The sequence below is a fragment of the Leucopleurus acutus genome (genome assembly GCF_964270905.1).
Source record: "Leucopleurus acutus genome assembly, chromosome: 18".
NCBI classification, from domain to species: domain Eukaryota; kingdom Metazoa; phylum Chordata; class Mammalia; order Artiodactyla; family Delphinidae; genus Leucopleurus; species Leucopleurus acutus.
This window is the reverse complement of record NC_139160.1, coordinates 78,181,402-78,205,136: the sequence shown is the minus strand read 5'-3', so window position 1 is coordinate 78,205,136 and position 23,735 is coordinate 78,181,402. Positions and strand designations below refer to the sequence as shown.

At 54.7% G+C, this 23,735-nt stretch overlaps 1 protein-coding gene across 3 annotated transcripts; it reads left to right on the top strand.

Annotated features, from left to right (window-relative positions):
* The first annotated feature begins 908 nt into the window (after positions 1–908).
* GRTP1 (growth hormone regulated TBC protein 1) lies at positions 909–22,766 on the top strand. 3 transcript variants are annotated; one of them, XM_082859375.1, is made up of 8 exons: positions 909–1,031; positions 1,310–1,461; positions 6,583–6,741; positions 9,163–9,287; positions 11,230–11,326; positions 14,887–15,053; positions 15,131–15,316; positions 22,556–22,766. In XM_082859375.1, exons 1-8 carry the CDS (start codon positions 985–987, stop codon positions 22,643–22,645), a joined length of 1,023 nt encoding a protein of 340 aa, XP_082715501.1. In that variant the 5' UTR covers positions 909–984; the 3' UTR covers positions 22,646–22,766. The 3 variants fall into 3 exon arrangements, with proteins under 3 accessions (XP_082715501.1, XP_082715500.1, XP_082715502.1); XM_082859374.1 differs by having other exon boundaries at positions 14,887–15,059; XM_082859376.1 differs by lacking the exons at positions 909–1,031; positions 1,310–1,461 and adding an exon at positions 5,208–5,270 and having other exon boundaries at positions 14,887–15,059.
* Positions 22,767–23,735: the final 969 nt, after the last annotated feature.

The following is a 23,735-nucleotide window of genomic DNA, read 5'->3' as shown; positions in this document are numbered from 1 at the left end:
TTCGATCCCCGGCCCGGGAAGATCCCACATGCTGCAGAGCAACTAAGCCCGTGCGCCACAACTGCTGAGCCTGCGCTCTAGAGCCTGCAAGCCACAACTACTGAGCCCGCGAATCACAACTACTGAAGCCCGTGCGCCTATAGCCCGTGCTCCGCAACAAGAGAAGCCACTGCAATGAGAAGCCCACGCACCACAAGGAAGAGTAGCGCCCGCTCGCAGCAACTAGAGAAAGCCCGCGCGCAGCAACAAAGACCCAACGCGGCCAAAAAAATAAATTAAAAAAAATCCACTTGTTTATGTGTTGCTCTCAGGTCTTAAGTGTAGGTTGAAAAAGACCAAGTAAAAAATAAGACGACCTTTTTCTGCAAAAAGAACATTAAAATAGCAGTCATAGGTCAGAACGCCGGCCTTTGGACCTGCGGGGCACTGAGGTTTGGAGTGCTGTCAGAAGAATCCAAACTGGATTGATCTCCTCCAACCTTTGCTCCAGGCCCGAAAGGCCAGGGGGTGGGGGATGAGGGGTGGTACCCGCCGCACCTGTCCGGCCAGCCTTGCCAGGTTGAGTCCCCAGTCCCGCCCCAGGTGCCGCAAATCCCACCCACCCCGGTCTCCCCATCCCGCCCCCGGTCCACCATCCCCCATCCCGTGCCTCCTCCCTCCCGGCCTCGGGCTCCTCCCGGCCTCCTCCCTCCCAGGCTCCGGGCTCCAGCTGCTCCTGGCGTAGGAGCAGGTGCAGCCCCTCCCGCCCCCTCATCCCTTCGGGCCCCGCCCCGTCCCTCCCGCGCCAGCCGCGCCCCCGCCCTCCCCCTCCCCTGACATTCCCATTCCTCCCCCCCGCCCTCCTTCCCCGCCCCTCCTCCGCCGCCAGCCCCGCCTCCCGGCGCCCGCGGCCCGGCGGAAAGACCGGAGGCGCCCCGAGTCCCGGGAGGTGGACTTGGCACCCCCGGCCCCGCGGCCCGGGCGCCCCCTCCTGCCCCTTTCGGCATGGAGTCTGCGGGGCGCGCGCAGGCGGCGCGGGACCGCGTCCCCAGGTAGGCGCACGAGGCCCGGGCGCTCCTGGCCCAGCCCGGGGTAGCGGGCGCGGGTGCCGGTGGCGTGGAGCCGGCGGGGGCGGTGGTGCCCGGCGCCTGCGCGCCCCTGGGCGGCCCCTGCGCTGCGCACGCGCCCGCGCTCGGCCCGCCGCCCCTTCCTGCACCCGGGAGGGTGGGGGGGAACACGCGCCCCCACGGGGGGCCCCGGGCGCCGGGCGCCGCAGGTCCCACGTTCCACGTGCGCGCGGAACTTTACTCTGGGCCTTTTTGTGTCGTAGGATCGATCCGTACGGGTTTGAAAGGCCTGAGGACTTTGATTATGCAGCTTATGAAGAATTTTTTTCCACCTATTTGGCGATACTCACCAGAAGAGCCATAAAATGGTCCAGACTGCTAAAGGGAGGCGCTGGTGTCCAGAAGAGTGTGACACGTGAGTTGGGAGCCTGATCCTCCAGGCGCGCAACAAGTGACCCGACCGACGGGTGACGGGCGCGCCAGGGGGGGTCAGGGCTTGGGGTTCCTTCGGGTCTCGGATCTGGGGGGGAAGGCTGCCGCGAGCCCGGCTCGTATCCCGCGCAGGCTCGCAGGTGAGGGCGCTGCACGGTCAAGGTGCAGGCCCTTCTTTCTTCCCTCCGGCATGAGGCCTGCTTGTCCTTTGAGATGGATGGAGACCATGGCCTTCTTTCCAGAAGAAGGTGGATTTCCTGCTCCTCCAAATGAGAGTGGCCAGGGCTGTGCCCTTGCGCGGTTCTGGGCAGAGCTCTCCCTGACCCCCGCAGAGTGAAAGCGGGGTCCTTCCTGCACCCCCCCACCTCTTCCCCTGCTCTCCTTTGGATTCTTCCCCAGCCCCAGGCTGTGCCCTCGCCTCCTTCAGGTCTGGATTGGAATGCCACCTCCAGGAGGCTTTCCCGTCTCACCCCACAGCCCCACACTTCCTGTCCTTTCTTTGCCTATTTTCTGTTCCTCCCTGTCTTATGCGGTGTGGGTCCTGCTTATTTTATCCTTTGTTTCCCCTGCTGGGATCAAAGACCCCTCCCTGCCGGCTGGATTGAATGGATGATTGCTTCAGTGTTTGTTGAATGAATGAATGAAGTGTTTGCCTGCAGTGTTCCTCGCGCTGTGGATAGAGGGTAGACCGTGGGTACCTGCGGGCAGGTGGTGAGGGGTGGACAGGAATGTGCCCCGGGGAGCTAAGGAAACTCAAGTATGTGGGGCAGAGGGGCTGCTGGGGCTTCCTGACATGGGACATTAATGACAATTAAGGGGTGAGGGTGGGGGTCCCAGCCACCAGGTACTGAGTTGTGACCAGAGTATTAGGGGTGTGGTGAGGAGGGCCCGGCGGTGGAACAGGGGCCCTGCACCAGGTCACAGGTGGGCACACGTTGCACCACCAGGCAGAGAGAAGTCAGTGTTTAAGCAAGGGGGTGACAAGTCAATTTTTGCCTTTAAAGGGGCCCCCAGAGGGGCCCCAGTACGCAGGAGATGCTTGGGAAATACTTGTGGGATTAACACGGGGGGGGGGGTGGAGGCAGGTGGACCTGGACCTCGGCCTCACCCTGGGCTTCACCCTCAACCAGGCCCTCCCTCCTCAAGGCTGTTACTGGTGGGCAGTGTTTAGTAAAAACATGGGTAAACTAGCGTTTCATATAATCATCAGCCTGAAGGGACCTCAAAGGTTGACCCTTCTTGCTTTCCAGACCCCGAAGCTAATATCCTGCATGATTGTACGCCGAGGTCCATCCCTGCGTTGCTGCTGGTGTTAACGTGTTTCCAGCAGACCTCGGCTTCAGTTTTTCCCTTTTGATTTGTTTTTAAACGTTACGCACAAATATATAAAAATAAACTTAAGTTTTGCACATGGGAAAACATCGTGATCACACTAAAAGATGTGAATTGAATTGAGTTTCTCTGCTGCCCAGGCCCCAGTCTCCCGTAGAGGTGACCGCTGGCGACCGTCCCACGTCCCCCCAGGAACAGGGCGTACTCTCGGGCTGTCGTTTGCTTTTTAATGCAGGAGAAGACTTCCTGTCCAACCTAGAGCCAGGGGTCCAGCTGACCCACAGGTCAGTTAACGCAGAGAATCATGGCAAGATGTACATGTGCGCATGAGCCTTTGTTTTTATATGAAACACACATGCATGTTTATTCCTCTTTGATTTTGTCCTTTGATTCTATCCTGTCATCTTTTCTTTGAATAGGGAGGGTCCACCAATTCTGTATCTTTCCTGCCGGCGCCGTACTTAACGCGTTGTATCTATTTTCCAGTGTCGGGGTCTTTTTTTCCAGGTGGATCGGGAGTAACAGCACTCTGAGTGCAGAATCCTTCCAGATCTCTAGTCTTTTCCTCGACTTTTGAGGTTGTCTGATTTAAAGGTTTTGTTTTGTTTTGTTTGCCTTTTGGAGCACTTATCAACTTTTTCTGAAAATTTAACTTGCTTTTATTGAAGTAACAATTATTTCTTTTTCTGCTTTAATTTTTTTTTTTTTTTTTTTTTGTGGTACGCGGCCTCTCACTGTTGTGGCCTCTCCCGTCGCGGAGCACAGGCTCCGGACGCGCAGGCTCAGCGGCCATGGCTCACGGGCCCAGCCGCTCCACGGCATGTGGGATCTTCCCGGACCGGGGCACGAACCCGTGTCCCCTGCATCGGCAGGCGGACTCTCAACCACTGCGCCACCAGGGAAGCCCTTTTGCTTTAATTAAAAAAAAATATATGCAACCTTCGTTAAACTGTCTGATCATGGCAGCAAGTATACTTGGCGTACAGGTTTAGGAGCGAATATACTTGATCCCTGGTGAGCCTTTGGCCTGGGGACGGGGTTCACCGTCGAGCTGAACCAGAGAGCATAGTGACCTGAAGTTCTTTCAGGAAATCCAGCGAGAGGCATGTGGGCTCGCAGGGTTCTGTGGGCCAGGGCGTTGCCACTGGAGCTGGTGTGGCTTCCGGGTGTGACGGCCGGGGAGGCTGCAGCACCCACAGGGCTCCGAGGGAGGGGCAGTCGGCGTAGACAGCAGTGGACGTGTGATCCAGGAAATGGACATCCAGTTTTTTCCTGCCAGACGTTCCGGGCTGGCCGTGGTGTCGTCGGGGGTGTGGCATCCCAGGGAGGGGAGGCCGTGTGAGGGCTGTGGGACCCAGCTTGCACGGTCAGAGCCAGGCAGCCGCGTTTGGAGCCCTGCCCCTGACACCAGCAAGCACGCCCGAAGACCACCTTTACTCTCGTGCCTTCACCGTTTCTGGCTTTTTGGGTCCTACTGTGTTCGTTCTCTTTTTTTGAGAGGACTTCGGTCTTGTCTCCAGTCACACGATTACCCACGAATCCTGGCATCCAGCAAGTCTTCAGATGACAGCTGAAACTCACCCTGCTTGAGGACGCTAGCGATGGATACGATGAAGCTTTTCTTCTTCTTTTTCTTTGTCTGTGGCGAGTATCCACCGGGAGCCTGAGATCGCTTGCTCTCAGTGCTCGACCTGGAAGCTGCCTTTACGTTCCTTTCCGCCTTGGTGTAAAGGCACTTGGTGAGGGAAAAGCTCCGTCCCGTTTGCTTCTTCTGTGTCTCCTGCCTGGTGGGCTAGGGTATTAGCACCATCTAAATGAGAATGAAGTTGCAAAACATATTTTAAAGACAAATATAAAAAGCCTGGGAATCTGCTGAACTTTTTGGGGACAGACAGCTGGGAGTTAATTCTTTGCGGTTTTTACCGTATATTTTACACTCCTCCAAATGTCCAGGAGGACGCATGGGTTAGCCCTGCCCTTGGGGAAGCGTCAGTCTCTGAGGATGGGAAAACCGTTTCCTTTCTCTTCCAAGGAAACTTAGTAAATTCAGATAACAAACAACGAAAATAACAGAAGCCTTTATTCTCTGAAACTTCTGGGTGTCGTTACTGCTCTTAAGGCAGCCGAGAGCCCCGAGTCCTGACTGTATTTCAGGCACTGGGCTGTGCTTTGTGCCATTTCACAGGTTAAGAGACTGAGGCCCTACTCAAGGTTGGGGCTGATGAGGCACAGTGTGAGGGGTTTAACCAGTGTGCGCTTTCCTTTTTATACTTTATATTAATTTTAAAAACTTTGCAGTGACATTCGCTCTTCTTGGCGTACAGGTCTGTGAGTGTAGACAAATGCAGTTAGGTAATCCCCGCCGCAGGTGAGGTTCAGAACAGTCGGTCGCCTTCAGGAGCCCCTCCTGCGCGATCCTGGGCAGCTGACCTGCAGGCCTGGACGTCGGCAGAGGCCTGGGTGGGTGTGGCGGCAGCTACAGGGCAGCGGGAGGGACCCTGAAGGTGTATTGGCGTCTCTCTCCGTTGATGTAGTTCTCTGATTTCTCTTTGCGGATGTTTTGTTAGATTTATACCTAAATATTTCTCCTTTCATTTTTGGTGCTATCGTAAGTGATACTGTCTCAGTGTTTTTATTTCAGCGGTTTGCTGTTCATACGTGGAGTTACTGTTGATTTCTGCGTGTCCTTTCCTTTTGCTCCGTCTCAGTGGGAATGGCCCCTTCCCAAGTTAGGCCTGACCTGTCCGTCCCCTTGCTGTTGCGTGAAGAGGATTAATTCCCTCTGGGTGCGGCTGGTCACGCTGACCCCTGAGGGCTCCTGTAAATCGTACTAAGTTGGAGGGTAGACTTCAAAACGTCACGTCCCCATAACAGAATGACCAGACCAAGCCACGCTGGCCAAGACGGTCTGGCCCAGACGCGATCCTACGACATGCTTCTAAACTGGCAAAGGGTTTCTCGAGTTTTCTTTGCCTTTGGCGGATGGTGTTAAAATCTGTCCTTTCCTTCCTCCGGGCATCCCTCGTCATCCCGCATCCTTCTGCACACGTTTGCCGTGCGTTTCCTGTCCCACACGCCCTCCCAGGAGCAGGCAGTGCTCGAGGCATGGCCTCCGGGAAGCCTCTTTTCAGATGCTCCCGTACAGGTGACCGTCAGTTTGAGTGACAAGATTTTAGCGATGCTGCTTTTCTTGACCACAGCCTATAACCTTTTTCTGTTAAATACGGCTGGTGCCTCAGCATCCGGCACAGGCCGAGGAGCGGGCAGGGTGGGGAATGGAGGTGACCCTCACAGCCCGTATTCTTGTGCTGACAGCGAGCTAGAGGTACCAGGGCTGCTGCAGCCTCCGGACTGTGCTTAGCTTGGGGACGGAGAACGGAATTCTGTAACGAGCGCATGTATCAATTTGGTGGAGGTGCGTGAAGTTTTGCACCTTTTTTTTTTTTTTTTTTTTTTTTTTGCGGTACGCGGGCCTCTCACTGTTGTGGCCTCTCCTGTTGCGGAGCACAGGCTCCGGACGCGCAGGCTCAGCGGCCATGGCTCACGGGCCCAGCCGCTCTGCGGCATGTGGGATCTTCCCGGACCGGGGCACGAACCCGCGCCCCCTGCATCGGCAGGCGAACTCTCAACCACTGCGCCACCAGGGAAGCCTTGCACCTTTTTTTATGTCTGATTGAATGATTTCGGCGAGAGCCAGAAGCAAACTCTGTGGTTTCTGGCCTCGGGAAGCGCCCAGCGGTCTGGGTAAAGCTGCCCCTTCCCTCCGTTTCAGTGAAGCGCTACATCCGGAAGGGCGTCCCGCTGGAGCACCGGGCCCGCGTCTGGATGGGGGTGAGCGGAGCCCAGGCCCAGATGGACCAGAACCCCGGCTACTACCTCCATCTCCTCCAGGGAGAGAAGGATGACAGCCTGGAGGAGGCCATCAGGACAGGTGACGCACGGGGTCCGTCCCCCGGGATATGGGGGCTGGGCGCCACCCCCAGAAGGAAACTGTGTTAGCACCCGGTGATGCTGTGATGTTGATGAGGAAAGTTACGTGGTTAAAGCTGATTTCAGTTTTCTGAAAGGAAAATCAAAACTCAGGCAGTCACGAGGGGAGGAGAGTGATTTGAGCTGGCTCAGGAAATATTTGTGTGTCTAGCTAGGTGGTAAGGAAAATGGTGCCAGAAAGACCACATTTCTGAGAAGAATCCCTCCAGGAACGCGAGGCCGCTGAGCTAGCAGTCAGTACAGGAGGGACGTGGGCTGGGTGACCCCCGCGGACTCGCAGACACAGCTGCGTGCGTGCAGGAAGCCACACACCAGAGACCTCTCTTTATGTCACACTCTGAGTGTCCAGGCTCTTCAAAGTTCAAAGTACTCAAAGAAATGTTTAACCTGGATTGAATAATTAGATTTTTAGGAAATACATCTGCCTCTCTGACTGTAATAGCTTTTGAGAACTACAGATTTAAACACAAATACTTCATTTAAAAAATTTGATTACTTTAAACGTCAGAGAGGTTGGACTGACTTGTAACGTTGAGAAAGTGGTGTGTCCCCAGCGTGAGAGCTGGAGACGGGGTGGGGAGCACTGGGGCGCTGAGCCTGCTGGCTGCACCCTGATGCCACGGCAAACCCCGGCCAAAGGGCTCAGAACAGATGCTGCCATGGCCCTGCGGGCACACGTGCGGGGGTCCTTCCGCAGGGCCAGATGTGCTGATTCAGGGTGGGAAGAGACCTCAGGTCCAAGCGAAGGCCGATCGTGTTAAATAAAGTAGAAAGTGGCTGTTCGTTTGAAAAATGAATTTTAAAGGATCTATTTAGTGCAGAGTTTTTGGATACATAAAATTGACCTTTCTGTCTTTCCAAACTGAATCTCTGTCCCCATTAAACACTAACTCCCCATCCCCTCCCCCGCCTCCCGCCATCCACTCTCTGCCTCTACGAATTTGACGCCTCTAGGGACTTCATATGGCTGGAATGACACAGTATTTGTCCTTTAGCGTCCGGCTTATTTCACTGAGCGTAATGGCCTCGAGGTTTGGCCTCAAGGTTCACCCACGTTGAGCGTGTGTCGGGATTCCCTTCCTTTCTGAGGCTGAACAACGTTCTGTTATGTGTAGAGACTGCGCTATGTTTACCCATCATCTGTCCACGGACGCTTGGTCTGCTTCCAGCCTCTGGCCACTGTGAGTTATGCTGCACGAACGGGGGTGTGCAAGTAATTCTTTGAGACCCTGCTTTCAGTGTTTTGGGTACATGCGCAGAAGTGGAATTGCTGGGTCCTGTGACGATTCTAGGTCTATATTTGAAGGGTCTGGATCAGTCGTTTTATAGGGACAGAGCGGGTGCTTTGTGCCACGGAAGTGCAGACCAAACGTCCCGCTGCGTCTGCCTCTAGCATGGCAGTGGGGTAGGCGCAGAGAGATTTCAAAACACGGAGAAACGTCTCATCATAGAAGACATTATGTAGTAGCGAGCACTGATCACTCTAGTCTGAATTAGTGAAAAGCACACAATTCCCTGTGGTGGATGCCAGTGTTTGGAAGGTTCAGAATTCCAGGAAAAAACTCTTCTTTGTAAAAAACATACAATGAAAACTTACGTGCTTTGAGGCAGGCAGCGTGCTGTTCGGCTCAGCGCTGGTTTTCGTGGGCAGAGCCCGGGCCTGGGCCAGAGCCCGGGGGCAGAATTCCTGCAGCAGTGGGGAGGCCTCCAGCCGTCAGCTGTGTCCGAGAGTCCCGCTGTCACGTGGACACCATTGCTCTGATCCAAGCAGGGCCAGCGGTTGTTAGTTGACCCCCGCCCTCCTTGCTCTGCCCGCGTCCTCGCTTCACAGGATCGCAGCTCCTTAAGGCAGGCGTCCGGCCCGGGCGGGGAGGGGGGCCAAGCAGCAGCAAGAGGCGGCCGGACTGTCCTGCAGACAGAAGCCGGCGGCGATGAGCTTATCTCGGGCTCAGTTTTCCCTTTTGTCTGTTTCTCTCTAAACGGGAATCTCAGGGTGTCCTGCCTCCTTATGTGTTCAGTCTTCAGAACTGGGAAAATTCTCCGAAGTTTTATGTAACCTGTTCACCTGTCACCCACCTCATCCCCGGCTAAGCGGGGGGCGCGGGGATGGCAGGAACCGCCAGGGCCCGAGCAGCCCGGCCTTATCCAAGGATCCCGCTCTGTCGTCCTTGCTGACTCCAGAGGAAGGGCTGCTGTGCCCACCTGTGTCCCCGGGCCGGGCTGCCACGGGACAGGGGCCCCGGGGGGCCGCCTCTGCGCCCCCAAGGCCGGCTGATGGTGGAGGTCAGGAAGGGTCCGGGTCCGTCGCAGAGCCGTCTCTGTCCCCAGCCCTGAGCGGCCTGCGCCGCGGATTTCCTCACAGACATGAACAGGACCTTCCCTGACAACGTGCGGTTCCGGAAGGGCTCGGACCCCTGCTTGCAGAGGACCCTGTACAACGTGCTGCTGGCCTACGGGCACCACAACCGTGGCGTGGGCTACTGCCAGGTGAGCCCCCGGCGCCTGCAGCCCCGGCAGGGATGTCAGCCTGGTCCTGGGCTGCCAGGTCCTCCCAGACACAGGCTGGGACTTCACCGTCTCCCAGCAGTGCCAGCCACGGAGACGGGGCGGGGGGAGGGGGAAGCAGCTGAGTGAACACGGGCTGCGGTGACCAGCATCCTCTCGTCCTGGTGCAGATGCTGGGCATGTGTGTGTGTGTCTGAGCGTGCACGCGTGCGGTGGACCAGCCCTTCGAGGCTGTCTCCGGAAGCCGGATCAGCCGGCAGTGGGAGGTGACAGGGGTCGTGCTTCCTGCTGCGCAGAGCTGCCCATCAGGTGGCAGGAATCAGTTCTCATTCCTCCCTGGAGACTCTCCTTCTGGAGCATCGAAGGGACAGTGTTCACGGCCTGGAAAGCGAGGGGAGCTGGGTCGGGAGGCGAAGGGACCGCACCCTCCCGCCGTGCACTCCGGAGGCTGCCGGGTCCCGGCGGGTGTGGGCAGGGGCCAGGGGCTGCGGCTGGGGGGCTCCTGTCCCTGCGTGTGAGGCCTCTGTGCCCCCCGAGCCGGAGGCCAGGCCAAAGCGTCCCCGAGAGGAAGACAGGCCCTGGGCGGTAGCACCTACGGCCCCTGGTGGCTCCAGGGCTGGGACCACGAGTGCCGGGCCGGGGGCAGGGGACACGGATGCCTACTCGGGGTGGCCCCGGCAGCTCGTGTCCCATGTGGACGGCACGTGGTGTGGCCTCGGCTCCGGGGGGACGGGGGGTTGTGGGAAGGAGTGAGGCAGGAGCTTTGAAAAGACCAGCAGCAAAGACACGTGAGGACACCATTCACAGAGCGGCCGGTGTGATCCCCAGGTTGTTTTCAGGCCGCTGTTCCGCAGCGGGTACACGCGGGAAAGACGCAGCTGGGCGGATCTGTTCTTCCGAGGTAATCCCTGTCGCTGTCACTTGTTACGACTGCCCTTAACGTCCTGTCCTGGGGCAGGAGCTGGCCTTCAGGAGTCGGGGAGACAGGGCAGCTGAGAAACTGTCCTTAGATTATTCTAGCTGCTGTTCTTGTGGGTCTTAAAAATAGGGTTAAAAAATAACCCACACAATTTTAAACATGAGCCTGATGGAAATACACGCATGTATGTACACACACACACACACACACACACACACACACACACACACACACACACACACACACGTATGAGCTTCCTGTGGGTGCCGTGACATTGTGCCGCCGGCTGAGAGGCGCACAGGACAGGAGTCGATCGTGTCTCAGCCCCGCAGGCAGGAGTCCGAGGGCCGGGGGTCGGGGAGCTGGCTTCTCCGTGGCTGTCTCGCTGGTGACCCGTAGCCTCTGTGGGGGGTGTGTCTGGGTCCAAATTCAACTTGTTGGTTGACGAGAGCTGGATTTTCCCCTTATTGCTAGAGAAATACGTGTTTATTTTAGAAGTTGTAGAGAAGCAGCAAAGAAGAAAGTGGAAGTCACCTGAAACCCAGCCTCGCAGGAGGGGCGCTGACGCGGCGCTCGGTCCACCCGCCCCTGGCGGCTGAGGGTCCTGAACTGTGTGTACATGGCAGCGTCTGCCCCCTTGGCGCTATGCCCCCTGAATTTCCCCAAATGGGCTCTATCACGAGATTCCACTTCAACGTCCCCGAGCGTCAGACCACGCGCCTTACCGCTCTTAGGAAGTGTGATCACTGGTGTAGTTTCCCCCCAATAGTTTAATGCACATGAGGCCCTGGCCTGCTCTAAGTCAGGAGTCATGGGCCCAGCTACACGTGTCGCTAGACGGCAGAGCCTCGGACGCCGTAGCTCCACTGAAGGGTCGTTCCGGAATCAGGCAAGCTTTAGGGAAGAGCCAGGGACACGGAAAGTTAGCCGTTAGCCGGGCGATTACAGAGTCTGCGGGTGGTCCCGACCTCAGTGAGTTCCTTTGGTTCTTTTGTCTAATTTCAGGGAATGAACTTTCTAGCGGGCTATCTGATTCTGGTGACAAGGAGTGAAGAGGAGTCCTTTTGGCTGTTGGACGCCCTTGTTGGCAGAATACTCCCGGGTACGTTGAGTCCTCGCGGTAAGAGCGGAACTGTCGCTTTCTGGTGTTGCCGAAACGATGTCACTGACAAGTCAAGACGTGACGAAACGGAAGGAACTGTCTGAGGGTCGAGGTCGAAAACCTTCTTGCAGTTGAGTTGAGATAGGAGCGCGATAGATGCAGGTCCCGGCAGGCGGCGATGCGTCTCGGGGCCCGGCCGTGGCCGAGCGGGCTCTGAGCTCCTCGTCCGGGTCTGCGCCGCTGGCGTTTGGACCGTGGGGACTGTCGCGGCCGTAGTGAGCAGACCGGCGAGCGGCCGGGCTTCTGTAGCCTTCATTGCTGGGCTCGTGAATGGCCATGGGCACAGTGACCGTCAGCTGTTGTGGCTACTGCTTTCGAGGTGAAGATCGTTCCTCTCGTGCAGTTCTACTTTTCTGTTTATTACTGAATGTTAATTGTTTTAGTGAATAAACCACCACCGGTTTCTGTGATGCGCCGCGTAGACGGTGAGCTGCAGAGTAGGGTCCCTTTGGGACAAGAAGTGGCCGGAGCCGTCTGGGGTGGGAGAGGACTTGGGCAGATGTGACCCCCCACAGCCGCGATGGTGGTGCTTGGTCCAGCCGCTGGCAAAGTCCTGGTGACTGTGGACGGGCTCCGGCTGCCCACGTGACGAGCCCTGGTGGTCTTGTCTGCTGTGCCCGCCTCCCCCAGGACCACCCGGGAGAGCAGCCGCCCGTCCTGGAGGCTGCGTGTTCGGATGCGAGGGCGGCCGGGGCCCGTCCAGGCTCCAGGCTCGCCTGCACCCGCTCTCGTCTGGTCCGTGGAGCGGCCACACCACACATCAATCACTGAGTCCCCTTCACGGACGGCAGCACGGAGGCCTGGGCTCAGATCCACAGCTCTGGGCCCCCAGGAGGTGAGCCTGGGCGGTGCCATGAAGAGGGGCCCTCTCCTCGGGCTTGCGCCGCTGTTAGCAAGGGCTGGGGGGATGCCGCCCGCGGGGACGGAGGACGGAGAGGGGCAGCTGCCCCGGCTTCATGGCGGAGCCTGAACAGCTCTCGGGGAGAAGATGGACAGGCTTCCAGACAAAATGCCAACACGGCTTCGTGGTCACCGTTTGCTCAGTTAGGTCAGAGGCTGCATTTTGATGAACGTTCCCACCATGACCAATCCCAGGGGCTCTTCGGGGGTTTGGGGAAGCCTGGTGGCGACACAGCAGCGGGACCGAGATCAACAGAGGCCGTAAGGGCCGACCTAGAGAAACAGAAACGCAACAGGTTGCCCCCGGGGGTGGTGCGTCGCACGGACTTATTTTAAGACCATAAAATGTCATTTCTGATGATTATTAGGTTCAGTCAAACTAAACTACAGTGGAAATGGGCCCATCCTTCTGCAAGGACGGGGCATCGTGGCCGGGCTTAGATCACAGGATGGCCCAGACCGAAAATGGCTTCTTTTACGTCAAGATAGTTATGTCTGGGTCTCTTCCTCTGGGGAACCCCTACCCTATCTGCCCTCAGACTGCCGAGCCTGCAGAGAAGGGACGGGGGGTGGGATGGGCCGGGCCAGCTCGGGGTGTCACATTGGTGATGAGTCAGCCCACTTATGAACGAACACGCTTGCGTCCTGAGAGCTGGTCTGACCCGTTTCCCCTTGAGACACAGGAGAGCCGGGCGACGATTGCCCCTCCCGGGAGCAGCCCTGCTGAAGCCAGAAGGCGTGGCCCAGACAAGGGCGGGCAGGGCTCATTGTGGGGGCGACAGTACCCGGGCCCCCCGGGCCCACCTGCCCCTGCAGCAGCGCTCCCCTCTCCACGTGCTGACACAGCCGTTGGGCTGTTTGCAAAGTGAGGCGACCCCGGGAGTGGCCTGGCTCGGGGAGAAGGTCCTTGGCATCTGTGCACAGGCCGGCCAGGCTGAGGGGGGCTGCATGCGGGGCCTGGCCCGTGGGGTTCGCCATCAGTGGCTCACGGCAAACGGGGGCACGGGGGCGTCAGCGACCCTCCTGTGGCTGGCTCAGGCCTGTGGCGGGTGTGGGGTGTGACCTTGACTATTTTGGGAGCTGCCCTAAGCCTGTCTGTAACCGAGAACGAGGCCGTGCTGTGCTCACGGCTCCGCAAATCCGCTGTCTCTGCCGCGCTCTCCTGAGACAGCTCAGCACCCTGCAGGACGGGAAGCGGAGCCTGCCCCTCGCCCCCGGGACCAGAGCCAGAGCGCTGCTAGTTGAGAGGACAGGACAGCCAGCGGCCCTAGGGTTTAGGAACAGAAGTGAGAGGAGGGTATGGGAGGGAAGGAAGCTTCAGTCCCAGGTATTTATAACTGAACAGGCTTCTAGTAACTGATTTCTGGGGTCTTTAGTACTGAGCATGGTTTAGCGTGTGCACGCGCTCTGAAAACCAGTGGTTTGACTGATGTCGTGTCGATACTCATAATGATTCTATTTTAACCCAAATACTTAATTAACAAGAACGTCTTTCCCTTTGCTGTGGTGAATGACCAAACTGTGTGTGGCAGCGGGCACAGAACGCATACCAAGTTTTCCTATTTTACTATTTTTTAAAATTTTTATTTATTTATTTTTGGCTGTGTTGGGTCTTCGTTGCTGCGCGTGGGCTTTTCTCTAGTTGTGGCGAGCAGGGGCTACTCTTCATTGCGGTGCGCGGGCTTCTCATTGCCGTGGCTTCTCTTGTTGTGAAGCACGGGCTCTGGGCACGTGGGCTTCAGTAGTGTGGCCTGCGGGCTCAGTAGTTGTGGCTCGCGGGCTCTAGAGCACAGGCTCAGTAGTTGTGGTATGTGGGCTCAGTAGTTGTGGCACGTGGGCTCAGTAGTTGTGGCTCACGGTCTGTAGAGTGCAGGCTCAATAGTTGTGACACACGGGCTTAGTTGCTCCACAGCATGTGGGATCTTCCCGGGCAGGGCTTGAACCCGTGTCCCCTGCCTTGGCAGGTGGATTCTTAACCTCTGCGCCACCAGGAAAGACCCCCTGTTTTATTATTTTATTTTATTCCTGTTTTTACAGCAAAGTTTAAGCTGTCATGTCTTATAATACATGACATTAAGCTAGAAATTTCCTTGGCAAGAAAGTGTCCATTCAAAAGACAGTCACGCAGTTGGAAGCATTGGTCTGTCTGATGCTCTCCTGTAACGTTCACCTGCATCTTTTCCATGAGAGGAAAATAGGACACGTGACACAAGAGTGTGTGGGGGGGTGCCCAGGACACTTTGGGGGGGGTGCCAGGACGCTCACACGTTCGGTTTTCCCGTCCATCCGTCAGCGGACACTTGGTTGCCCCCACTGTTGGCTGCCTGATCTTGGGTTGCAAACGTCCCTGCTTTCCATCAGGTGGTGACGGATGCCCAGCGGGGCACTGCTGTCCAGAGTGCTGGGAGCCGGGGCCCCACTCTGGGCATTGCTCCCAGAAGTTCCTGCATCCCTGTGGCTGGGACCTTGCCCTGGGTCACCCTCTGGAAAGGGTCGCTGGGCGTGGCCCCCCTCACGGCTCAGGGGGAACGAGGGTCACGGGTGTCAGGGGCTATGGTTTGTGGGGTCCACGTCCCCGCTTCTCCCCTGTCCCCGTGCAGATTACTACAGCCCCTCGATGCTGGGCCTGAAGACGGACCAGGAGGTCCTCGGGGAGCTGGTAAGGACCAAGCTGCCGGCGGTGGCGGCCCTGATGGACAGTCATGGCCTGCTGTGGACCCTGGTCGTGTCGCGCTGGTTCATCTGCCTGTTTGTGGACGTCCTGCCCGTGGAGGTGAGGGCGCCTGGCTCGGACTGGGGCCGACTAGGCGGCCACGCGCTGACCCGCTGTCTCTTCCTCTGCAGACCGTGCTTCGCATCTGGGATTGTCTGTTCAACGAGGGCTCTAAGATCATCTTCCGGGTGGCTCTGACCCTCATCAAGGAACATCAGGCCTTGATCTTGGAAGCCACCAGCGTCCCCGACATCTGCGAGAAGTTCAAGGACATCACCAGAGGGAGCTTCGTGACCGAATGCCACACCTTCATGCGGGTGGGTGTCAGCGCCCTGCCGCCTCCCTGCGCGGGCTGCCCGGCCCTCCCCCCTAAGCAGCCCAGGGAGGGGCTCCAGCCCTTCCAGGCCAGCTTCTCCTGGAGCCCGGGGTGCCCAGCAGATCCAGGGTGCTAACCCTTGCTCCCCTCCTGCGCCGTCAGCCCAGGGGTGGGGCCGGGTGCCACCTGGGGCCCCCCAGGGAGCCCCGTCACATCCACACCTTGGTTTCTCCCGGGCCTGGGAGGTGACCGCCCCCATCCCAGGCTTTCCCGATGACCCGGTCTACACCGGGCCCCCCATTTCTGTTCAGCCCTACGCCTGTTGACTTCTCTCCGGCCTTGGTGGGGTCACGCCTGTCTGTCCCTCCCCGCTGGGTCCCGGGCCTGGCGCAGGCCGTGTGGACAGCTCAGATCACCTGAGTGATCGAAGTGGATGCTGCGTCCGACAGGCCCAGGGGGGCGGGGTTTACAGGGACACTGGGACACTGGGATGGGGGGCGAAGCCCAGGCCTGGAGTGACCCTGGGAGGGGGGAGCACTGGCCCAGACGCCCGGCCCGTCGTGTTCTTCAGCTTCCAGTTTGAAACAGCTGCACTGATGGCGTGCCCCCTCCCCCGCGCCCCAGGGTACGAGGCCATCCTGCAGCCTAGGGCTGTTTAGGTGTTTGGTTTCAGTGAGTGAAGGCCCTGGTACAATTCACCCTTTACCTGGAGATTTCAGAGCTCTTCAGTGCCTTCCACGCAGCGGGTGGTGCAGCTGCGTCCCTGGGCTCGGGCGTTTTCTTCTCCCCAAAGGGCGCCCCAGCCCCAGCTAATGCCCTGCTCTGTCCCCGTGGCTCGGCCTCCTGGACTTTGGCACAAATAGAGTCAGTGCGAGTTTGGCGTCCGGCCCTTGGACTCGGGCTGATGCTTCCGAGGTGGTGCGAGTCTGTCTGTGGAGCAGGGCCCCGCACGCAGTAGGTGCTCAGTTAGTGTGGGCGCCTGGCCTACTTGTGTGATGGCTGAGGGCGGACGTGTGTCCACGGCGGGTGTGGCCGGTGTTCCAGCTCAAGGTGTTCTGGGTCCTGTGAGCTGAGTGGACACAGAGGATTGGCGGGGTGGTCTCCCCACACGGCAGAAAAGCCACTGCGTAAAGACATGTGTCTGCCCACGACAGGTGTGGCCATTGTGGGGTGCTGGCGGGGAGGTGGCCCTGGTCTTATTTTCTCAGGGGTCGCTACAAAGTTGTATATGCATTTCAGCAATACTGCAGTTCATAGGTCAAACCTCTCTGAAATCCTGTGTGAGAACATCTAGAATTTCCTTGAGAATGAAAGCCGTGATCTCATTGGCAGCTGAGAGCAACGTAACGGGAAGGACAGCTGAACGCATCTGAAGAGTCTGTTCTCAGAACTGGCTCCCAGGTGCTCCCACCCCGCCCCCCAGGCACCTTCTCTCCTCCTCCTTGTGAAGCAGTTTCTCTGTTACTGGAAGCAAGTCTGAGTCCCTTCCTGCTTCCACTTCTCGAATCTGGTTTCTTCCTTGCTTAGTGTGCTCACCGACGGCCCCGACCGGCTTCCGAGCTGCTGCGGGCAGAGTCAAAATGAAAAGAGCCCACGCAGGAAGGGCAAAGGCAAAATCAGGGCTTCTGTGCAGCAGCGGACACCAGCAGCAGAGTGAAGAGGGAACTCACAGAACAGGAGAGACCGTGCAAACCACGGCTGCTAAGCGGTCAACATCCAGACACACGGAGACCACAGCACAACAAGGAGCCAAGGAATTACATTTAAAAATGGGCAGAGCGGATTTCTCTGGTGGTGCAGTGGTCAGGGGACACGGGTTCGAGCCCTGGTCTGGGAAGACCCCACATGCCGCGGAGCAGCTAAGCCCATGCGCCACAACTACTGAGCCTGCGCTCTAGAGCCTGCGAGCCGCAACTACTGAGCCCACGTACCACAACTACTGAAGCCCACGTACCTAGAGCTCGTGCTGCACAACAAGAGAAGCCCGCGCACCGCAACGAAGACCCAACACAGCAATAAATAAATAAATTTTTAAAAAAGAAAAAGAAAAATGGGCAGAGGGACTTCACTGGCGGTCCAGTGCTTAAAACTCCACGCTTCTAATGCAGGGGGCACAGTTTTGATCCCTGGTCAGGGAGCTAAGATCCCACATGCCGTGCAGCGTGGCCAAAATGTTTTAAAAAAAAGTTTTAAATGGGCAGAGGGCCTGAGTAGATCCTATCCAAAAAAGACACACAGGTAGCCAGCAGGTACAAGAAAAGATGCTCAGTATCACTCGTCATCAAGGAAATGCAAGTCAAAACCACGATGAGCTGTCGCCTCACACCTGGCAGAATGGCCGCCATCAAAAAGACCACAAGTAACAAATGTTGGCGAGGATGTGGAGAAAAGGGAACCCTATTCACACATTGTTGGTGGGAATGTAAATTGGTGCAGGCACTGTGAAAAACAGTATGGAGGTCCTCACAAGACTAAAAATAGAACTACCATAAGATCCAGCAATCCCACTACTGGGCACCTATCCAAAGGAAATGAAATCAGGGTCTCTAAGAGACCCCAGCCCGCCCACGTTCACTGCAGCATCACAATAGCCAAGGCATGGAAACAACCTGAATGCCCATACAGATGCATGGATAAACAAGACATGGTCCATCCATGCAGCGGGATTTTATCCAGCCTCGAAAAGGAAGGTCCTGATACCTGCTACCATGTGGATGAACCTGGAGGACATTATGCTTGGTAATTTGTCACAAAAGGACAAAAACTGTCTGATTGCACATATGTGAGGCCCCTGGAGGAGTCAGATTCATAGAGACAGAAGTGGGGTGCTGGGGACAGAGTTGGGTTTGGGAAGATGAGAAGGTTCTGGAGATCTGATGCCCAACATGTGAACATAGCTTACACCACCCAGCCACACACCTGGAGTGGCTAGGATGTAAATTATTGGGTGGGCCAAGAGGTTCGTCGTTTTCTCCGTAAGATGGCTCTAGTAGCACTTAGTTGTCTTTAACTTCATTCAAAACAATTTTGTTCAACAGAGTTTTGGAAGTCCTAGCCACAGCAATTAGAGAAGAGAAAGAAAGAAAAGGAATACAAATTGGAAAAGAAGTAAAACTGTCACTGTTTGCAGATGACATGATACTATACATAGAGAATCCTAAAGATGCCACCAGAAAACTACTAGAACTAATCAATGAATTCGGTAAGGTTGCAGGATACAAAATTAATGCACACAAATCTCTGGCATTCCTATACACTAACAATGAAAAATAAGAAAGAGAAATTAAGGAAACATTCCCATTCACCATCGCAACAAAAAGAATAAAATACCTAGGAATAAACCTACCTAAGGAGGCGAAAGATTTGTACTCAGAAAACTTTATAAAACACTGATGAAAGAAATCAAAGATGACATAAACAGGTGGAGAAATATACAGTGTTCTTGGATTGGAAGAATCAATATTGTGTGAAAATGACTATGCTACCCAAAGCAATCTGCAGATTCAATGCAGTCCCTATCAAATTACCAATGGCATTCTTTACAGAATTAGAACAAAAAATTTTACAATTCTTATGGAAACACAAAAGACCCTGAATTACCAAAGCAACCTTGAGAACGAAAAACGGAGCTGGAGGAATCAGACTCCCTGACTTCAGACTATACTACAAAGCTACAGTAATCAAGACAGTATGGTACTGGCACAAAAACAGAAATATAGATCAATGGTACAGGATAGAAAGCCCAGAGATAAACCCACCCACATATGGGCACCTAATTTACGGCAAAGGAGGCAAGAACATACAATGGAGAACAGACAGCCTCTTCAATAAGTGGTGCTGGGAAAACTGGACAGCTACATGTAAAAGAATGAAATTAGAACACTCCCTAACACCATACACAAAAATAAACTTCAAATGGATTAAAGACCTAAATGTAAGACCAGACACTATAAAACTCTTAGAGGAAAACATAGGAAAAACACTCTCTGATATAAACCACAGCAAGATCTTTTTTGACTCACCTCCTAGAGTAATGAAAATAAAACCAAAAATAAACAAATGGGACTGAATTAAAAGCTTTTGCACAGCAAAGGAAACCATAAACAAGACGAAAAGACAACCCTCAGAATGGGAGAAAACATTTGCAAATGAAACAACGGACAAAGGATTAATCTCCAAAATATATAAACAGCTCATGGAGCTCAATTTCAGAAAAACAAACAACCCAATTAAAAATTGGGCAAAAGACCTAAATAGACATTTCACCAAAGAAGACGTACAGATGGCCAAAAGACACATGAAAAGATGCTCAACATCACTAATTATTAGAGAAACGCAAATCAAAACTACAATGAGGTATCACCTCACACCAGTCAGAATGGCCATCGTCAAAAAATCTAGAAACAGTAAATGCTGGAGAGGGTGTGGAGAAAAGGGAACCCTCCTGCACTGTTGGTGGGAATGTAAATTGATATAGTCACTATGGAGAACAGTATGGAGGGTCCTTAAAAAACTAAAAATAGAACTACCATATGACCTAGCAATCCCACTACTGGGCATATACCCTGAGAAAACCATAATTCAAAAAGAGACATGTACCACAGTGTTCACTGCAGCACTATTTGCAATAGCCAGGACATGGAACCAACCTAAATGTCCATCGACAGATGAATGGATAAAGAAGATGTGTCACATATATACAATGGAATATTACTCAGCCATAAAAAGAATGAAATTGAGCTATTTGTAGTGAGGTGGATGCACCTAGAGTCTGTCACACAGAGTGAAGTAAGTCAGAAAGAGAAAAACAAATACCGTACGCTAACGCATGTATATGGAATCTAAAAAAAAAAAAATGGTGTTGATGAATCTAATGGCAGAGCAGGAATAAAGATGTAGACAGAGAGAATGGACTTGAGGACAAGGCGGGGGATGGGGAGGGGAAGCTGGGGCAAAGTGAGAGAGTGGCATGGACATATATACACTACTAAATGTAAACCAGACAGCTAGTGGGAAGCAGCCGCATAGCACAGGGAGATCAGCTTGGTGCTTTGCGACCACATAGAGGGGTGGGATAGGGAGGGTGGGAGGGAGACGCAAGAGGAAGGGGATATGGGGATGTATGTATGCATATGGCTGATTCATTTTGTTGTGCGACAGAGGCTAGCGCAGTATTGTGAAGCAGTTATACTCCAATAAAGACGTGTTTAAAAAAAAACACAATTTTGTTAGATTGTATTGTGACTGCTATCATATCAGCATCCTTTTAAGAAAAGACATCAAAATTGGTGAATTTTTGTGTAACCATTTTAATATTGAAGATGGAAGGAAAACAACATTTTCAGCATATTACACTTTATTACTTCAATAAAGGTAAAAACGCAACCAAAATGCAAAGAGATTTGTGCAGTGTATGGAGAAGGTGCTGTGACTGCTGGAACGTGCCAAAAGTGGTTTGTGAAGTTTTGTGCTGGAGATTTCTCGCTGGACGATGTTCCACAGTCGAGTAGACCAGTTGAAGTTGATAGCGATCAAATCGAGACATTAATTGTGAACAATCAATGTTTTACCACGTGGAAGATAGCAGACATACTCAAAATCTCCAAATCAAACGTAAATCATTTGAACCAGCTTGGTTATGTTAATTGCTTTGATGTTCGGGTTCCACATAAGTTAAGCGAAAAAAAAACCTTCTTGACCATATTTCCACATGCAATTCTCTACGGAAACGTAATGAAAACGTTCCGTTTTTAAAACAAATTGTGATGGGCGATGAAAAGTGGATACTGTACAATAATGTGGAATGGAAGAGATTGTGGGGCAAGTGAAATGAACCATCACCAACCACTCGAAAGGCCAGTGTTCATCCAGAGAAGGTGATGCTGTGTATATAGTGGGATTGGAAGGGAGTCCTCTGTTATGAGCTCCTTCCAGGAAACCAAACGATTAATTCCAACAAGTACTGCTCCCAATGAGACCAACTGAAAGCAGCACTCGATGAAAAGCGTCCAGAATTAGTCAACAGAAAACAACACATAATCTTCCATCAGGATAACGCAAGACCGCATGTTTCTTTAATGACCAGGCAAAAGCTGTTACAGCTTGTTACAGTTTGTAAGTTCTGATTCATCCTCGGTATTCACCAGATGTTACATCTTCGGATTTCCATTTATTTTGGTCTTTACAAAATTCTCTTAATGGAAAAAAATTCAATTCCCTGAAAGACTGTAAGAGGCACCTGGGACAGTTCTTTGCTCAGAAAAGTAAAAGTTTGGGGAAGAAGGAATTATGAAGTTGCCTGGAAAATGGCAGAAGGTAGCGGAACAAAAGGGTGAATACATTGTTCAATAAAGTTCTTGGTGAAAATGAAAAACGTCTTTTATTTTTACTTAAAAACCGAAGGCACTTTTTGGCCAACCCAGTATGTGGGTTTTACCACAAAAACAAAGAAACACCCAAAGAATGAAAATTGGACACGACGTTCAATTAATTCCAGGAGCTCAGAGCCTCAGACTTCAGAATCTGAGACATTTTATGGATTGGATTCAAAAGTTTTAAAGTACTAAACGTGACCCAAGTGTAACGAAGCAAGACCCTGTGGGCCTTCCCGGGGCAGACCCCTCCCCCATCTCCTCTGCTGTGGCTCCTCTGAAGTACCCAGACAGTCGTATCTCACGCACGTTTCCTGAGTTTTTCAGATGCTAAACCCACCAAGGAGTGTGGCCCCCAGCCCTTGTGGCGCCTGAGGATTGCTAATGTGACCCTGTGACCTCACTGTCAACCAGAGAACTGTGCAGAGCTGATCACACACCCTGGGACCCCCTCCCCCTCTGGTCTTGAAAATGCTTTGCTGAAACCCTTCCGGGAGTTTGGGCCTTTTGGGGGCACAAGCCGCCCATTCTGCTCGCTCGGCCCCGCAGTAAACCCTTCTCTGCTCCAAACTCCGGCCGCCCCACCGGGCTCCCCAGGCCCCTGCCCTCCTGGGGTGAAGGTCAAAGGGGCTGTGCGTTCCCAGCGCCGCGGCTGGCCGACTGGCCGCATGGGGAAGCCGCAGACTCTGCGGGCAGCGTCTGGGCTGATGGTTGAGTTATTCTGTCACTAACATCCTTTCGGTTTTAAAAAGTGATGGAAACAGGTGACCTTCCTTCGCTCACTGACCAACGGGCCTCAGCCCAGCCTTTACCAGGGGCAGGAAGGGGAAACGCATTGCGGGATCTAAACTAATCCCTTTCTGTTCCAGAAAATCTTCTCGGAGCCTGGGAGCCTGTCCAGGGCCAGCATCGCCAGGCTGAGGGAGCGTTGCCGGGCCCGGCTGTTGGCGCAGGGCTGACCAGCCTTCAGGGCATCGGGCCGCCACCCTCCACACTCCAGCCGGGAGCAATTTGTCATTCTGTAACGTAGCTCTTCAAGTCTAGCTCTTCGTGTTTCTAAATATATATTTTTACCTGAGACACTGATAATATATATGTAACGTGTGTGATTGTGTTTATTCCGTCGGCACCTGTCAGTCTGCATCGGCTCACCAGCCACTGAAAACTAACCCCTAGCAGTGACTTTTGCATCAGTGTCGCTGGTGCCAGTACTTACCGTCCTTCCTGCAGGAGAGCAGTGGCCTCCAGGGGAGGTTTGTGCACGTGACCTCGCTGTAGAAGGTTAAGTTTTTCAAATGATTTTTTAAAATTATCGTGTTACGTGAAGAATAAACCAGATGCACGTGTGTAAGATTTAAGGCCTGCAATTCAGATCTGGGCTGCGTCATCCCGGACCCCTGGAGGGAGAAGATGCCCCCAGCGAAACCCCTCCGCTCAGGGCTGGAGGCCCTGGACCTCCACCCTGGCCCCGCCTCCCTCCCTCCGCGGGCTCTTCCTCTGGCTGAGAAACCCACAGCCCGGGCAGGCTGTCCTGCACAGGACACACGGGGACAGGTGGGCTTTTCCTGGAAGGAACCACGTGACGGGTTCCCCTCCGTGGGAGCTCACCAGCAGCACTGCTAGGGCCTGGGGCGCGTCACTGCCCGGGGCTCCATGAAGGCAGACGCACCACCTCCACATGGGCTGGGTTTAACTTAACGTGTTCCTACTGTGTGTGATGCTACAAATCCCACCATGCCTGCCAAGACGTGACCCTGCAGGACGGGCCAGCTGCTGGTCTCTCCGGGCTCAGGCCTGTACCACCCACACCGCAGAGAAGCGGAGACGGACATGCGCGACGATGACGCAGCTCACGCCACTTGCGGCTGGGCTGCTGCTGGGCGGCCGCGTCCTACCCCACCTCAGCGTCCCTCACGGGCCCTGCTCCGCTGAGCCTGGTCTCAAGGGACGGCTGCACAGTACAGGCCGCACAGGGCCACCCGCAGGCACGCTGCACTCGGCCTCAGCAAGGCCTGTGGGTCCTCCGAGGGCGCGGGTCTCTTCTAACTG

What these genes read in the sequence shown, in the direction of transcription:
- GRTP1 (XM_082859374.1), top strand. Translation starts at nt 985, where the DNA reads ATGGAGTCTGCGGGGCGCGCGCAGGCGGCGCGGGACCGCGTCCCCAG. An exon ending in GCGCGGGACCGCGTCCCCAG is followed by an intron (nt 1,032 to 1,309) that starts GTAGGCGCACGA and finishes TTTGTGTCGTAG; the next exon opens with GATCGATCCGTACGGGTTTG. An exon ending in TGGACGTCCTGCCCGTGGAG is followed by an intron (nt 15,060 to 15,130) that starts GTGAGGGCGCCT and finishes CTTCCTCTGCAG; the next exon opens with ACCGTGCTTCGCATCTGGGA.